This window comes from Argopecten irradians, chromosome 1 (genome assembly GCF_041381155.1).
Source record: "Argopecten irradians isolate NY chromosome 1, Ai_NY, whole genome shotgun sequence".
Taxonomy (NCBI): Eukaryota; Metazoa; Mollusca; class Bivalvia; order Pectinida; family Pectinidae; genus Argopecten; species Argopecten irradians.
The window spans coordinates 17,140,686-17,158,979 of NC_091134.1; the positions used below are offsets into that span (position 1 = coordinate 17,140,686).

Consider the following 18,294-nt stretch of genomic DNA (forward strand, 5'->3'; position numbering starts at 1 on the left):
ACAGCATGCTGGGATGAAGGACTACCAAGTCTGTTCAAATAAATGACCAAATAGGCTAAAATCTTTTAAACAACTTCTTGTGAATAAGTAAGAGGCCTAGAGACCTGATATTGAGCATGGGGCATGTTGGGATGAAGAGCTTATAAGTTTGTTCAAATGAATGACCTTGATTTTATTATAGGTCACATAGGTCAAATAGGCTTAAATCTTTAAACAACTTCTTTTTAATAACCAAGATGCCTATAGACCTGATATTGGGCCTGTAGAATGCTGGGATGAAGGGCTACAAGGTTTGTTCAAATGAAGGACCTTGACCTTCATTCAAGGTCACAGGGTTCAAATAGGCTTAAATCTTTAAACAACTTCTTCTTGATAACCAAGGTGCTTAGAGGCCTGATATTGGGACTGTTACATGGTGGGATGAAGGGCTACAAAGTTTGTTCAAATGAATGACCTTGATATCATTCAAGGTCACATGGATAAAATAGGCTAAAATCTTTTAAACAACTTCCTTTTAATAACTAAGAGGCCTATAGACCTGATATTGGGCCTGTAGATTGCTGGGATGAAGGGCTACAAGGTTTCTTCAAATGAAGGACCTTGATCTTCATTCAAAGTCACAGGGGTAAAATAGGCTGAAATCTTTAAATGACCTCTTCTAAAGAACCAAAGGGCCCAGGGCTATCATATTGGGCTTACAGCAAGCTGAGATGAAGGGCAATCAAAGTTTGTTCAAATAAATGACCTTGATATTCATTCAAGGTCACAGGGGTCAAATAGGCTAAAATCTTTAAACAACTTCTTGTGAATAACTAAGAGGCAAAGAGGCCCTATATTTGGCCTGTGACATACTTGGATTAGGGGCTACCAAGTTTGTTCAAATGAATGACCTTGATCTTCATTCAAGGTCACAGGGGTCAAATAGGCTGAAATCATTAAACGACTTCATGTGAATAATTTAAGATATTAAGACATGATAATAGGCCTGTAGCATGCTTGGAAGAAGTTTTTTTCAAATGGAGGACCTTAACCTTCATTCAAGGTCACAGGTCGAAAAGGCTAAAGTCTTTCTCAAGAACTAAAATGCACAGGGTACTCATATTGGGCCTATAGTATGCTGGGATGAAGGGCAACCAAGTGTATTCAAATGAATGACCTTGACCTACATTCAAGGCCACAGAGGTCAAATAGGCCAAAATATTTAAACGACTTTTTCTAAAGAAGCTAAAGGCCCAGGGTACTCATATTGAGCCTACAGCATGCTGGGATGAAGGGCTACAAAGTTTGTTCAAATGAATGACTGACTATCATTCAAGGTCACAGGGGTCAAATAGTCTAAAATCTTTAAACTACTTCTTATGAATATCCAAGAGGCCTACTAGAGACCTGATATTGAGCCTGTGATATGCTTAGACGAATGGCTACCAAGTTTGTTCAAGTGAATGACCTTGACTTTCATTCAAGGTCACGGGGGTCAAAAAGCTAAAATCTCTAAACAACTTCTCAAGAACCAAAAAGCACAGGTTTCTCATATTGGGCCTGTGGCATGTTTGGATAAAGGGCTACCAAGTTTTTTCCAATAAATGACCTTGACCTTCATTCAAGGTCACAGAGGTCGAATAGGCTAAAATCTTTAAACAACTTCTTATTATGAATAACCAAGAAGTCTAAAGACTTTATATTGAGCCTGTGATATGCTAAGACAAATGGCTACCAAATTTGTTCAAGTAAATGATCTTGACATTCATTCAAGGTCACAGGGGTCAAAAAGGCTTAAATCTCTAAACGACTTCTTATGAATAACCAAAAAGCACAGGTTTCTCATATTGGGCCTGTGGCATGTTTGGATAAAGGGCTACCAAGTTTTTTCCAATAAATGACCTTGACCTTCATTCAAGGTCACAGAGGTCGAATAGGCTAAAATCTTTAAACAACTTCTTATGAATAACCAAGAAGCATAAAGACTTTATATTGAGCCTGTGATATGCTTAGACAAATGGCTACCAAATTTGTTCAAGTAAATGATCTTGACATTCATTCAAGGTCACAGGGGTCAAAAAGGCTTAAATCTCTAAACGACTTCTTATGAATAACCAAGAGGCCTAGAGACCTGATATTTAGCCTGTGATATACTTAGACGAATGGCTACCAAGTTTGTTCAAGTGAATGACCTTTTATTCAAAGTCACATTGTCAAACAGGCTCAAATCTTTAAACGTCTTCTTGTAAGTAACTTAGAGGCCTAGAGACTGGATATTAGATTTGTAGAATGGTTGGGATCAAGGGACTTTCATTCATGGTCTAATTCATCAAATATATCAGAACCTGTACTTCTTCTACTAAAAGAGTTCTTTTTCTATTGCCTTAATTGTTTGCCACTGCTATATTCTTTGAGATGTTGTATTGTGCCAATAGTAAGATGACTGTTAAGGCCCATGGGCCTCTCGCAAGGTCATCTAACATCATTGGTCAAGATTACCTATTGTCTTCATGCATAGTCCTTCATCGTTCACCATCCGCTGTGCGTAAACTTTTCATACAAAAGACTTCTTCTCAATAGCAAAAAGGCCCAGGGTACTGATAATTTGCCTGTAGCATGCTGGGATGTAGGGCTACCAAGTTTATTCTAACGAATGACCTTGATTCTTCTTTCAAGATCACAGGGGTTAAATAGGCTAAAATCTTTTAACAACTTCTTGTGAATAACTAAGAGGCCTAGAGACATGTTATTGGGCCTGTGACATTCTGGGATGAATGGCTACTAAGTTTGTTCAAATAAATGATCTTGACTTTCATGTAGTGTCACAGGGGTCAAATAAGCTAAAATCTTTAAACAACTTCCTATGAATAACTAAGAGGCCTAGATACTTAATGCTGGGTTGTGACATGCTTGGACGAATGTCTACCAAGTTTGTTCAAATGAATGACCTTGACCTTCAATCAAGGTCGCAGGGGTCAAATAGGTTAAAAAGATTTAAACTATTTCTTGTATATAACTAAGAGTCCTAGAGACTGGATATTAGACTTGTAACACAGTGTGAATCAAGGGACCTTCATTCATGGTCTAATTCATCAAATATATCAGAACCTGAACTTCTTCTATAAAAAAACGTTCTTTGTATTGACTAACTAGTAAATGTTTGCCGCTATTATATTCTTTGATGTGTTGTATTGTGCCAATAGTCATGCAGATGGCTGTTAGGCCCATGGGCCTCTTATTTTTTTAAGGGCCTAATAGGGGTTAACAATGTTTTAAATTGCTGTCTATTAAAGTCTTACAGTTCTGCAGGGATTGTTACCAATTTCAGACAGAAATATCCTTGGGAAAAGGTTCAGTATTGTGGTTCTTCTTAATTAACAAAAGGCCGAGAGATATATTATTTGCTAGCATACTGAAGTGTTCCTTAATGAAGCCTGAAGGTTCGTGCCAAAAAAATTTAATATTTCTATAATAGTAAAAATAAATATAGAAGCATTTCTCAGATTTGACTTGAATCCTTATGTCTAAGTTTGGATGAATGTGAAAAATGCTGAGATCAGCAATTGAATACAGTCCTTCTTGGCTTGTTGTATTTAGTTAGCTCACCTGGTCCAAAGGACCAGTGTGATTGCTTATGCGATAACGTAGCGTCTGGCCGTCTGTCAACAATTGACTTCTCCATAATTGCTGGTCAGAATTATAAGGATACTGACTGAAAATTGTACAAATGGTCAGGCTGACCCCTCTGGGGGCTATCTGAGGGGCGGGGCCAAAAGGGATCAATTTGGTTATTTTCATATAATGGACTTCTTCTCAGAAACTAAGCATGGGATAGCACTCATAATGTAATGGTAACATCCTCATAGGCGGGGATTCAAATTGTACATAAGATGGGGCTGACACCCCGGGGGCCTGAGGGGTGGGGTCAGTTTGGTTGTTTTCATATAAACCACTTCTTCTCTGAAATTAAGCATGGGATAGCACTCATAATGCAATGGTAACATCTTTATAGGGTGTGGATTCAAAATTGTACATATGATGAGGCTGACACCCCTGGGGCCTGAGGGGTGGGGGCAATTTGGTTTTCATATAAACCACTTCCTCTCTGAAACTAAGCATGGGATATCACTCATAATGCAAAAGTATCATCCTTATAAATAATGGGGCTGACCACCCAGGGGCCTGAGGGGGGGCCAAAAAGGTCAATTTAGATATTTTGAAATTCAACTTCTTATCTGAAACTAAGTATAGGGTGCGCATCCTTATAGGTAGAGATTCAAAATTGTACATATCAGGGGCTGACACCCTGGGGGCCTGGGGGCCTGAGGTGGCCAAAATGGGTCAATTTGGCAATTTTCATATTAACAACTTCTTTTCTGAAATTTAGCATTGAATAACATTTATATAAAAATAGCATTGATATGTGGTTCAGGGATTCAAAATCAAACAAATTGTGGAGTCAATTTTGCTTTTGTTTCAGTTTTTCGCTCACCTGGTGCTTATGTCATGGCGCGGCGTCCGTCTGTCTGTCAGCATTTCCTTTAAATCGCTACTTGTCATAGAGTTCTGCATGGATTGTAACCAAATTTGGCCACAAACATCCTTGGGGGAGGGGGAACAGAACTTGTATAAATTTTGGCTCTGAACCTCCGGGGGCAGGAGGGGCGGGGCCCAATAGGGGAAATAGAGGTAAATCCTTTAACTCACTACTTGTTCTAGAGTTCTGCATGGATTGTAACCAAAATTAGCCACAAACATCCTTGGAGTAAGGGGAACAGATCTTGTATCAATTTTGGCTCTGATCCCCCATGGGCAGGAGGGGCGGGGCCCAATAGGGGAAATAGAAGTAAATCCTTTAAATCGCTACTAGTCATAGAGTTCTGAATGGATTGTAACCCAATTTGGCCGCAAACATCCTTGGGGATGAGGAACAGAACTTAAATAAATTTTGGCTCTGGTCCTCCGGGGGCAGGAGGGGCGGGGCCCAATAAGGGAAATAGAGGTAAATTATTTAAATCGCTACTAGTCATAGAGTTCTGAATGGATTGTAACCTAATTTGGCCGCAAACATCTTGGGGGAAGGGGAACAGAACTTGTATAAATTTTGGCTCTGGTCCCCCGGGGGCAGGAGGGGCGGGGCCCAATAAGGAAAATAGAGGTAAATTATTTAAATCGCTACTAGTCATAGAGTTCCGAATGGATTGTAACCAAATTTGGCCACAAACATCCTTGGGGGAAGGGGAACAGAACTTGTATAAATTTTGGCTCTGGTCCCCCTGGGGCAGGAGGGGCGGGGCCCAATAAGCGAAATAGAGGTAAATTATTTAAATCGCTACTAGTCATAGAGTTCTGAATGGAATGTAACCAAATTTGGGCACAAACACCCTTGGGGAGGGGAACAGAATTTGTATGAATTTTGGCTCTGGTCCCCCGGGGCAGGAGGGGCGGGGCCCAATAGGGGAAATAGAGGTAAATCCTTTAAATCGCTACTAGTCATAGAGTTCTGCATGGATTGTAACCAAATTTGGCCACAAACATCCTTGGGGGAGTGGGAACAGAACTTGTATAAATTTTGGCTCTGAACCTCCGGGGACAGGAGGGGCGGGGCCCAATAGGGTAAATAGAGGTAAATCCTTTAAATCGCTACTTGTCCTAGAGTTCTGAATGGATTGTAACCAAATTTGGCCACAAACATCCTTGGGGGAAGGGGAACAGAACTTGTATAAATTTTGGCTCTGTCCCCCCCGGGGCAGGAGGGGCGGGGCCCAATAGGGGAAATAGAGGTAAATCCTTTAAATCGCTACTAGTCATAGAGTATCTGAATGGAATGTAACCAAATTTGGCCACAAACATCCTTGGGGAAAGGGGAACAGAACTTGTTATAAATTTTGGCTCTGGTCCCCTGGGGCAGGAGGGGCGGGGCCCAATAGGGGAAATAGAGGTAAATCCTTTAAATCGCTACTAGTCATAGAGTTCTGCATGGATTGTAACCAAATTTGGCCACAAACATCCTTGGGGGAGGGGGAACAGATCTTGTATCAATTTTGGCTCTGATCCCCCAGGGGCAGGAGGGGCGGGGCCCAATAGGGGAAATAGAGGTAAATCCTTTAAATCGCTACTAGTCATAGAGTTCTGCATGGATTGTAACCAAATTTGGCCACAAACATCCTTGGGGGAAGGGAAACAGAACTTGTATAAATTTTGGCTCTGACCCCCTGGCCAGCAGGAGGGGCGGGGCCCAATAGGGAGATAAGAGGTAAATATTCAAATTCCTTCAGAAAAGAAACAATGAACTTGTATTCAGAACATGACTTGACATTACAAACCAGGTGAGCGATACAGGCCCTCTGGGCTTCTTGTTGTAATAGTAAGTAAAAAAAAAACACATGAGCAATACAGGCCCTATAGGCCTCTTGTTTATATCTACATGTAAAAATGTATATTATCATTTTGTATGAATATGAAACTTTATGTTAATAGTGATTTGTTTTTACTATTTTTGTAGAAATTGATCCTCCTCACAGCCTCTTTGAGGCCAGAATCCCAACACAGTTTACATCCATTCAGATGCAGGTGCTTCCTTTCTATGGATGCAGATGGAGAGTGCATGCTTTGGCAGAATTTGTTACAACAAGTCAAGTTTTACAAGGTATTGATGTAAACAAAGTCAATGGAAAATTTTATTTAAAAAAACTTGCTTCATCTAGTACCAGGTATAACAACATTAAAAACCTTTTTAGAAAAATCTTCTGAATAAGCAGAAGACTCAAACTCTTATCCTTAGATATTAGAGTGATTTAGACTTTTAGATTATTAAAAGCTTCTTCAAACTTCCTTGGTGTATACTTAATATTAATTACAAGCCTAACAAGTCTGTAGATTTTACAGAGAGTTAGTCTTAGTGCCTGTGTGTTAATCTTTAATTTCCCTCACTCATGCATAATAATATTTTTGAAAACACATCTAATTGTTTCATTAAACTTACAATTTTTGTTCTCCGGGCCAGTGAGTCTGTCACATTTGTAGCTCACCTGTCCAAAGGGCAAGTGAGTTTATGCTGTGGTGCAGCGTACATCATCCGTCTGTCGTCCAGCTGTCTGTCCGTCCGTCTGTCCGGCTGTTTTTCCATTTAAACAACTTCTCCTCCAAAACTTGGAGACCTAGAGTCCTGAAATTTGACCTATAGCATGCTAATATGAAGATCTACCAAACTTGTTCAAATGAATGACCTTGGCCTTGATTCAAGGTCACAGGGGTCAAATAGGTGAAAATCTTTAACGGACTAAATAAATTCTTAAAAAAATTCTAAATAACCAAGAGGTCTAGGGAACTGAAATCGGACCTGTGACATGCTGGGATGAATGGCTACCAATTTTTTTCAAATATGGCGGGCAACCAAGTTTGTTGAAATGAATTACCTTGACCTTCATTCAAGGTCACAGGGGTTGAAAAGGCTAAAAAAATTTAAATGACTTCTTCTGTATAACCAAACAGCCTAAGGACCTGATATCGGGCCTGTGGCATGCTTGTATCAAGGGCTACCAAGTTTGTTCAAATGAATGACCTTGACCTTCATTCAAGGTTACAGGGGTCAAATAGGCTTAAATCTTTAAACAACTTCTTCTTGACAACCAAGATGCCTAGAGACCAGATATTGGGCCTGTTTCATGGTGGGATAAAGGGCTACACAGTGTGTTCAAATGAATGGACTTGACCATCATTCAAGGTCACGAGGTCAAATAGGCTAAAAATTTAAACAACTTCTTCTTAATAACCAAGAGGCCTAGGGACCTAATATTGGGCCTGTTACATGCTGGGATAAAGGGCTACCGAATTTGTTCAAATGAATGCTCTTGACCTTCATTCAAGATCACAGGAGTCAAATATGCTAAAAATGTTAAAAGACTTTTTCTTAATAACCAAAAGGCCTAGAGGCCTGATATTGGTCCTGTGATATGTTAAGATGAAGCACTACAAAGTTTGTTCAAATGAATGACCTTGACCTTCATTCAAGGTCACAGGGGTCAAATAGGCTAAAATCTTTCAATAACTTCTTAATAACCAAAAACATAGGGACTTGATATTGGGCCTGTGACATGTTGGGATGGAGCGCTACCAAGTTTCTTCAAAGGAATGACCTTGACCTTCATTCAAGGTCACAGGGGTCAAATAGGCTAAAATTGTTAAATGACTCCTCCTTAATAACAAAGAGACCTGATACTTTGGCCTAAAACATGTTGGGATGAAGCTCTACAAAGCTTGTTCAAATGAATGACCTTGACCTTCATTCAAGGTCACAGGGGTCAAATAGGCTTAAATAATTAGATGACTTCTTCTTAATAACCAAGAGGCCTAGGGATCTTATATTTGGCCTGTGGCATGCTGGAATAAACAACTACCAAGTTTGTTCAAATGAATGACCTTGACTTTCATTCAAGGTCACAGAGGTCAAATAGGTGAAAATCTTTTAACGACTCCTTAATAACCAAGAGACCTAGAGACTTGATATTTGCCATGTGACATGCTGGGATAAAGGTCTACCAAGTTTGTTCAAATGAATGACCTTGACCTTGAATCAATGTCACAGGGGTCAAATAGGCTTAAATCTTTAAACAACTTATTGTTAACCAAGAGGTTTAGAGGCATGATATTGGGCCTGGAACATGATTGGATGAAGAGCTATACAGTCTGTTCAAATGAATGTATTTGACCTTCATTCAAGGTCACAGGGGTCAAATAGGCTAAAATCTTTAAAATACTTTTTCTTAATAACCAAAAGACAAAGGGATCTGATATTGGGCATGTGGCATGCTAGGATCAAGGGCTATTAAGTTTGTTCAAATGGATGACCTTGACTTTCATTCAAGGGGTCTCTAATGTGCTTAGGCATGATATATAAATTCTTATTCACTCTATTTATTAAGTATTAACCATGCATGGTTACCGGATAGCAGGTGAACGATTCGGGCCCATTGGGCCCTTGTTGTTACTATTCTCTCAATACCATAGATGTTAACATGACGAACATTCAAATCTGATTGACCAATTCATACCTCTGTATTATGATCACCTGCTTAATAAAACTGCTTTTCTAGACTACCATATTATCAACTCAGTCTGTGTATAAAAACCACTTGGCTCAAAAACCATTCCTCTGTCCCTTTATATAGACAGGTTTTTACAGATCAGGCCACACTAGCGCTTCTTTTAAGGTCATCATGTTTCATCCGCCGTCGTCCGCCGTGCACCGTGCTTTAACTTTTCACATTTTGAACTTCTTCTCAAGTTCCACCTGTGCGATTTGGCTGAACCTTGCATGAAATGATCCTGACATGGTCCCGACAAAGTGTTGATATTTTTCGGGTCGATCTGAAATCCAAGATGGCCGCCACAGCTGCCATCTTGAAAACACATTTTGAACTTCTTCTCAAGTTCTACTGGTGCGATTTGGCTGAAACTTGCATAAAATGATCCTGACATAGTCCCGACAAAGTGTTGTTATTTTTCGGGTCGATCTGAAATCCAAGATGGCCGCCATAGCCGCCATCTTGAAAACACATTTTGAACTTCTTCTCAAGTTCTACCAGTGCGATTTGGCTGAAACTTGCACGAAATGATCCTGACATGGTCCTGACAAAGTGTTGTTATTTTTCGGGTCGATCTGAAATCCAAGATGGCCGCCACAGCTGCCATCTTGAAAACACATTTTGAACTTCTTCTCAAGTTCTGGCTAAAACCTGCATGAAATGATCCTGACATGGTCCCGACAAAGTATTGTTAAATCTCTGGTTGATCCCAAATCGAAGATGGCTACCATGAAACTATATCTAATTAATTTCCTATATGTTAAGGCCCTTGGGCCTCTTGTTTGAAATAAAATTTGTTGAAAGAAATTGAAAATGATCCTGACATGGTCCTGACACCTTTTATTATTAATTTTACTATTGCCCAGGTAGTCAGATGACCGTTAAGGCCCTTTGGGCCTCTTGTTTACTACTTATAATCAGATGACCATTGATGCCCATGTGCCTGTTTTACCAAATATCTAGAATTTCAAATTAACTGATTTTATAGACAAGACAGTCCTGTTATTTTCTAACATTGTTGTTTTCAGATCCCCAGTATAAAACACTCAAAAGTCGAAACCACACCAAAGAATGGATAACTAAGGACAGTGAGCACTACTTGTACATCAGAATGCTGTCAGATACAGATGATAAAATCAACAAAGGAATTAAAGAAGTTCTGAAAATCACCGCTGAGGAGAGAATAACATCTTTGGGATTTGTTGTTACAACCCTGCAGGAGCCAACTTCAAAAAGTAGGAGTAATTTACAAACATTCATGTCTTTATTTTGTATATTTTCTAACTATCTTGCACATTGGTTTCTATATATGAATATCTTTGATAAGTTATTTTGGCAGTAAAGATAATTTTAACTTGATGCTAATAGTTGACATAGCTTATTGTGAGTTACCTGGCAATTTGAAGACAATTAAAACACAGACAGTGAACCTGAATTACAAAGAACAATACCTGACAAAACATACAAATTGATTTCCATTATTTACAACAATATGATTACATTACAAATAATTATGATCTCCATTTCTTACCTACTTGCTGATTTTAGAGAAGCTATAATCAGGTTTTTCAACTAATGAGGAATGAAAATTTCATTAATCAAGTAATTAAGCCGATCACCTTTTGATCAACCAGGCCCAGCTTATTAAAACCATAATTCACTCGGTCAGTTAGGGCCAGTTACCAGAATGAGTAAAATGTCAAGGCCGACATAAGCTCAATAATATTTTATGTAGATATCCCTTATAACTATCATTACAGAACAACTTGGATGTAAAGAACAAGCCAAAATGATCAAGAAAAAGGTTATTGAGGTAACAGAAGGAAAAGAAGACAAGACAGGATATCTGCAGGAAATTAAAATACTTGTCAAATCAGAAAAGGACTTTCACATGTTTCTTGCTAACAAGGAATCAAAGAAATCAAAAGAATCTGGCAAGGTGGAGAAATTGTACAATAATTTTATGGGTAAGATGACCTAAAAGCGAAATCTATTTGTCAAAATGGAAAACAGAAACATGTGTATCTGCCAACAGGTCCAAATACTGTAAGCCTACTTTCTGTCATGTTCAATTTACTTTACTTTCACTATCATGGTTTTATCTCTGTAAATTTAAAAATTGCTTTGTCATACCTAGTACTTAAGTTATATCAAAAGATTTTTATATTCAATAATGTTATCCACAAACGTTAATCATTACAAAACTAGTTGTGCTGCAAACTGAACCGGATTTACAGTTGCATTTTTACTGCCGTTCATTCTAACAATGAGGTAATCAAATTGCATTTTGTCTGTAGTACGCCGTCTGTCTCACAGTTAACAATTCTCTTACCACTATTTCTCAGAAAATACAGAAGAGGTCTTTCTCAAATTTCAAACACAGCTTCCACTAGGACTCTTAAAAAGTTATGCATATTGCATTTTGGGACCAATCAGAAAATCGGAAATGGCCAACAGGCAGCCGTCTTTGATTTTGACAATTGAAGTTTGTTATCGCTATTTTACAAAAAATGCTGAAACGGTCTCTCAAATTTTATCAGTAGGTTCCTCTTGGTGTCTAATTGTGCATTTCACATTTTGGAACTAATCGTAAAACAAGATGTCAAATAGGTGTCTATCTTGGATTTTGACAATTGAAATTTGTTATTGCTATTTCTCAGATAGTTCTGAAGAAAAACTCCCACATTAATTTTAATACATAGGTCCCCCTGGGTACCTAGTTTTGCATATCACATTTTGAAACTGTTCCTGATTCAAGATTGTCAACCAAAAGTCAACTTGGTTTTTGACAACTTTGCACTAATTTTTAGGAAATAGTATACTATTAATAATGAAGGGATTTGACAATTGACGTTAGTAAGCACTAATTCTTACAAAAATGTAAACTATTAACACTGAAGGGATCTCTCTCAAACATATGCAGATTCCTCTTTGGGCCTAGTTTTAGTTTTTAACATTGCATTTTGGGATCGTTTGGAAGACAAGATGGCTGTCATGTGGCCATCTTGAATTTTGACAGTTAAAAGAAAAATAGGAAAAAAAATACAGACATAGACCATTAAATGGTAGTTTAACACATATACCTTCCAATATTAAAATAAGTTAGAGTTATTGGTTACAGTGTTACAGCAGTTATTTGTCATAGAATTTTGTATTAATCAAAGTGTTGTAAGATTCATATCGATAGTATATTTATTTTAGGTAAGAAGAAATGCCCATGGAAAATAGTAAGATATGTGAAGCAGGCAGATATGGGGTTCAAAGTCACAGTAGTGGCATCAAAGGAAGTGTTGCCAGAGGTTATGAAATTCATTCGGTCAGAAAGTGTTGGTGGTTACTATGGAAACAGAACTTACCATGAAAACCAAACTGATACTAGGAACTCTGGACAGAGTACAACAGTTGGTGCCACTGGCGGTTACCCTGGAAACCAAACTGATACTAGGTACTCTGGACAGAGTACAACAGTTGGTGCCACTGGCGGTTACCCTGGAAACCAAACTGATACTAGGAACTCTGGACAGAGTACAACACTTGGTGCAACTGGCGGTTCCCGTGGAAACCAAACTGATACTAGGTACTCTGGACAGAGTACAACACTTGGTGCAACTGGCGGTTCCCCTGGAAACCAAACTGATACTAGGTACTCTGGACAGAGTACAACAGTTGGTGCCACTGGCAGTTCCCCTGGAAACCAAACTGATACTAGGTACTCTGGACAGAGTACAACAGTTGGTGCCACTGGCGGTTCCCCAGGAAACCAAACTGATACTAGGTACTCTGGTCAGAGTACAACACTTGGTGCCACTGGCGGTTCCCCAGGAAACCAAACTGATACTAGGTTCTCTGGACAGAGTACAACAGTTGGTGCCACTGGTGGTTCCCAAGGAAACCAAACTGATACTAGGTACTCTGGACAGAGTACAACAGTTGGTGCCACTGGTGGTTCCCAAGGAAACCAAACTGATACTAGGAACTCTGGACAGAGTACAACAGTTGGTGCCACTGGTGGTTCCCAAGGAAACCAAACTGATACTAGGTACTCTGGACAGAGTACAACACTAGGTGCAACTGGCGGTTACCCTGGAAACCAAATGGATGCTAGGTACTCTGGACAGAGTACAACACATGATGCTATTGGTGGTTACCATGGAAACCAATCCGATGCTAAGCACTCTTTACAGAGTACAACAGTTGGGGCCACTGGTGGTCACCATGGAAACCAAAATGATGCCAGGGACTCTGGACAGAGTACAACAGTTGGTGCCACTGCTCGGGAAAGTGGAAGCCAATTGAAAGCAACAATGCCAATCAAGAGCATACAAAGTCCACATCATATCCAATACCAACAGCCGAGTATGGACAAACAAGCTTCATTTCAGTACAATGATGTAAGTAATGAAAACATATACAATGCCTTGTTCTTTGGACTAATATATATATCGCAATTTTAAAAAACTTTAACTTTTAAACAGAATGTTTGCACTTTTGTGTTGATATCCTTGTTTGTGTGTGATCACGATTGTATAGAGTAATGACTGAGCTTGTATTCTGTAATCAGCATACAATCTGATGGAGGTATCCATCCATAAACAATTCTTGTTACCACCATTTCTTAGAAAGAAATGAAATATAGGTCTTATATTGCATTCTCCTACCCCTTTGGTACCCCTTGGTCCATTGTTGTGCATATTGCATTTTGGGACCAGTTGGACAACAAGATAGCAACAAGGCAGCTATGTTAGATTTTTAGTCCACCTTCATCAGATGATGGGCTATTCAAATTGCATTTCTTCCATCGTCCGTCCTTCCATCTGTCCTTTCGTCCGTTAACACTTCTTGTTACTACTATTTCTCATAAAGGGCTGAAGGGATCTTTCTCCAATTTTATATGTAGATTCCCCTTGGGCACTAGTTGCCCATATTGCACTTTTGGATCGATCGATCAGCAAGATGGCCGACAGGCAGTCATCTTGGATTTTGATATTTATAGTTTGAAAAGCAGAGAAAATATCCCTCTTTCAATTGCCATATAGATCAGTCTTTGGTGGGTATAATCTTTGATGTTTATAATCCCTATTTCTCACTATTATAGATATCTGTGTTGTAAAATTTTAGGTCCCCTCCCTACAATTATACTCCCTGCAACAAAGTTGCGTGGTATATTAGAATCGCACTGTCTTTCCACCTGTCTCTCTTGACAATTCCGCGTAAACTGCTTTCCCAATTTCAATGTAATGTTATTTTACAGTAATGTTGGTGACCATGTCTAGATTTACATGAAGGCTTTATTTCTAAAAATAAAATGGTTGCCATGCTAACCAGGTCACATATACAGGTTTTATAACATTACCATTAACTTATTAGTCATTGGGTCAATTTTGTTCAAACATTGTCATATTAACGCCTGATATTTGATTACCATGGGATCTATGAATGGTTGCTTCTGACAGGTAAAAATATTGTCTGATTTATCGAAAAATTGATATACATGTAATTGAATGAATGAATGACAAAATACAAAAGATATTGTTTTCAAGACATGGTTACCAAACCAAACATCAAAATTAACATCAAAGGAAATTTTGTATTGGTCATTGGTAAGCATATTTTGTCCTATTTTCAAAACTAACATGATTTGGTTGCCACAATTTGAAATGAGTGGTAGGGAGGGGTATTTAAGTTAGCCATGGTCTTACAGTAATTAGTTGTAGTTGTTATACTCTGCATGACTCTGGATTGATAGTGTGGTCAACTAGGCGCCATTTCGATAAGTGTAACGTTTGTTTCTGCTATTTCTAAGAAAGTATTTGAAGGATCTTTATCATTATCGTAAGTACATGGCACTATTAAAGTTCTCCTTGGTCCATAGTTATAAATTCAGTCCAACCCATTTAATACAAACTCGGATAGTGCAAAAACCACTTTTAAATGTATGGAACTGAAATCCGCTGCAAATTGCATTCAGTATCCTTGTATTTATTACCCATTTAGTACGAATTGATCAATACAAAACTCTGGATAATATGTAAAATTTCTGAGTCCACTTGGTACTTGTGTTGTTAAAAACCCACATAATACAAAGTGCTAAAACCAGAGTTGACGAATCGTGACCTAGGTCGATCACTACCATGTGTCAACACATGTACTCTAATTATAGGCATACAGTGGATAATCAGCATTCAATAAAACAATAATATATTCATGTCTAAAGTCTCGCTTTGTTTCATTTCTGTGTTAATTGTACAAATGTTAGCCCACTGAGTATGAAACCCGCATAATACGAAAGGATTTGAAGGGTCTCAAGGAATTTGTAATAACCGGGCTTGACTGTACTTCATTTTGTGATGGAAAAGCACAAATTTAGATATATCTGTCTAGAATTTTTGGAAAAAAAATATGTGTATATATGCCTTGTTATCAAAGGAATTTTTTGAAATTAAAGAAGAGAAAAGCAGAAAAAGTACTGGAGGGATATCAGTCTCTCATTTCATATGTAGGTTTCCCTGTTGTTGTGTATATTGCTCTTTGGGAGTGATCGGTCTATAAGATGGCCGATAGGTAGCTATCTTGGATTTTGGCAGTTGGAAGTTTGTTACCGCTATTTCTCAGAAAGTACTGAAAGAAAATTTCTAAAATATCATGTAATGTAAGCAAACTAATTTGAAAGGAAGAGGGCAAAGAAGGCAATTTATAAAAACTAAAGATAAGACCCCTATTTCTATTGTCAGACATAGACTATTCTTTGGTTGGCATCAAGATCTTAGTACCAATATCACTTTGTGCAATGTCTTGTTCTTTTGATGCATGGATATGTATCGCATGTGTAATAAGAGTGATATTAAAATATCACATTGTAAAATAAACTTTTTAATATCTTGATCAAGACCATGACAATCTAAGCCGTTATGCTGAACACCTTTATATCAATATATCCATACCTCTACTCTTCATGAAAAACTTAAAATAAATTCTATAGCAATTGAGGTAAAACCCAAGATTGACTAGGCCACACACGCCCGTCACCTACACGGGAGGCCGCCCTCACATGACCCTGGCTGTTATCAGAACGTATATAAAATAAACCAAACCAAATTATGCAATAGATCTTAGTTAATACTCATTGTCTATGTCTTGTTTCAGATCTTTGATGGTGTAGAAGCATCAATGAATCAAGGGTTGAGGGATGTCATTCAGAGAGAGGACCTACTGAAAATGCAAGAACTTGATAAAAATGGTCAAATAAGATGCAAAGATCTTGACTGTCTAAAGAACATTGAAAGCACACTGAATGGCAAAGTTAACTCCGCTTCAGCGAGGCAAATGGAAGTTAATCACCAAAAAGAACATTTCAAGCGTTCCAGTGATGACTTTGAACATGTGTCAGATATCAATATTGGAATGTCTGAAGAAACTTTCCTTGCTATTCAGTTCTTCTGTAGAGGTGACAGGCTAATGCAGCAACATTCTTTTGGTTACCATGATGGCATGCTACAGATAAACTGCAAGGATAAGGATGAAAAGGATAATTTAGAAACTTCCATTGAAAGTAAATTAAAGCACTTAGAAGTAATGAACAAGGATGATGTTTCATTCACCACTGCTGAGAAACCAAAGATCAGAGGAACCATTGATCAGATCCATAAAGATGTGGAGGGTGTCTACTGCTATCTACTTAAAGAAGATGAACACAGTGTTGTCCATGTAATGGCACAAAACTACAGTCAGTTACAGACAGCTAAACATAAAATCTTACTGGGGATTGGTAGGATAAAACAGACCGAAACACGGAGAAACAGAAGGTTCGACAATACCACGCCTCAACAAGGGAGAGAACTCTAACAGAGACAAAGAAATTCAGCCAGTCTTATCACGGGAGTCGAGCGTCATGGCAACCTCCACAGCCAACCTTTGGTTATGGAAGTGTTACTCCTACAGACTTCACTACAGCAGAAGGACTCTTAGTTAAGGTTTACTCGGGGAGTATCCTCCATCTTGATGTGGATTGTATCGTAAATGCTGCTAATGGGGATTTACAACATGGAGGCGGAGTGGCTCGTGTGATATCAGACGCTGCTGGTTATGAGTTTGACAAGGAGAGTAGAGACTACATTTACAGTCATGGACCACTGAGGGTTGGGGAGGTGTGTACCACGTCTGCTGGTAACCTGAAGTATAAGGGAGTTATCCATGCTGTAGGGCCGAGATGGTATGACTATAGTCAGGACCAGAAGCGTGATTGTCTGTGTGACCTTAAAGAAGCTGTCAAGAACAGTTTAGAGGAGGCAGACTTCCAAAGATATAAGTCTATAGCAATCCCTGCTATCAGTTCAGGTAAACTGTAATACAAACACAGAAAATAATTGTTGTCATACCATGACGAAAAAAACCTTGATAAATACTTTTTGCGAAAACAATAATTTCTGAAATTCTGCATGTAGGACTTGATATCTTATTACATTCATGACAAAGTGATATTACTTTAAGCTAATTGTGGTCTTAGACCATGGCAACATTGGTTGTTTCATCTATCACCATCCTGATTTTCTTTTCAAATTGCAAATATATTGCCATTTGGTCTGAATTAATTTTAATTTGTCAAACACTAAGTATTTTATACACTGTCTTATACCTGATCGAGATTGGTCATTCCAAGATGACGGACAACAAAGTTTCAGGCACATTTTGTAGGAAAAACATTTAACTATGTTTTGAGTATTTATAAACAAATGCTGATAATGACCCTTTGCGTTTAATCAACTTTTCTCTAGCCTAGGATTGTTTCGATTTGACAGTAACAAATGCTTGCATTTTCGTGTCAGTGACAGACGATTTGTGCAAAACAAAATTGAAGCAAAACACATCATGTGAACATCGCCATCTTTTGACATTCCTTTTGTTTAACATTATGAGCAGGGTTCTACAGAAGATACAAAACCATTATTGCTCCTTTTTTCTGATAGCATCACTGTAACTGAGACAGGCCTTGGTTCTAAAGTACTTGTAGTTGGTGGTTGAGATTCGTTATTCAGTCAAGGCAACTGCACAATTTTGTCCCTTGTTCTCTTGCTGACTATCGCACAGCTACATTGCAATTGTACCTTCCGTCAATGACAGATCAGGGGTAGGTTCCAATCCTCTTTTTTGTCTGGCTTAATTTGGAGGGTTGGTCTGGGCAGACTAGGGTTTGGCAATTTGATCCTCAGCGGAATTTTTATCTCATTTTGAG

General features: G+C 38.5%; 1 protein-coding gene across 1 annotated transcript in view; it reads left to right on the top strand.

Moving 5' to 3' along the window:
- Positions 1-18,294, top strand: part of LOC138319200 (uncharacterized) — a 39,130-nt gene that overhangs the window by 12,568 nt on the left and 8,268 nt on the right. Inside the window, 6 exon segments of the mRNA XM_069262183.1 lie at positions 6,485-6,628; positions 10,094-10,300; positions 10,826-11,032; positions 12,267-13,456; positions 16,209-16,896; positions 16,899-17,399. Of these exon segments, the coding sequence (XP_069118284.1) occupies positions 6,485-6,628; positions 10,094-10,300; positions 10,826-11,032; positions 12,267-13,456; positions 16,209-16,896; positions 16,899-17,399 (2,937 nt within the window).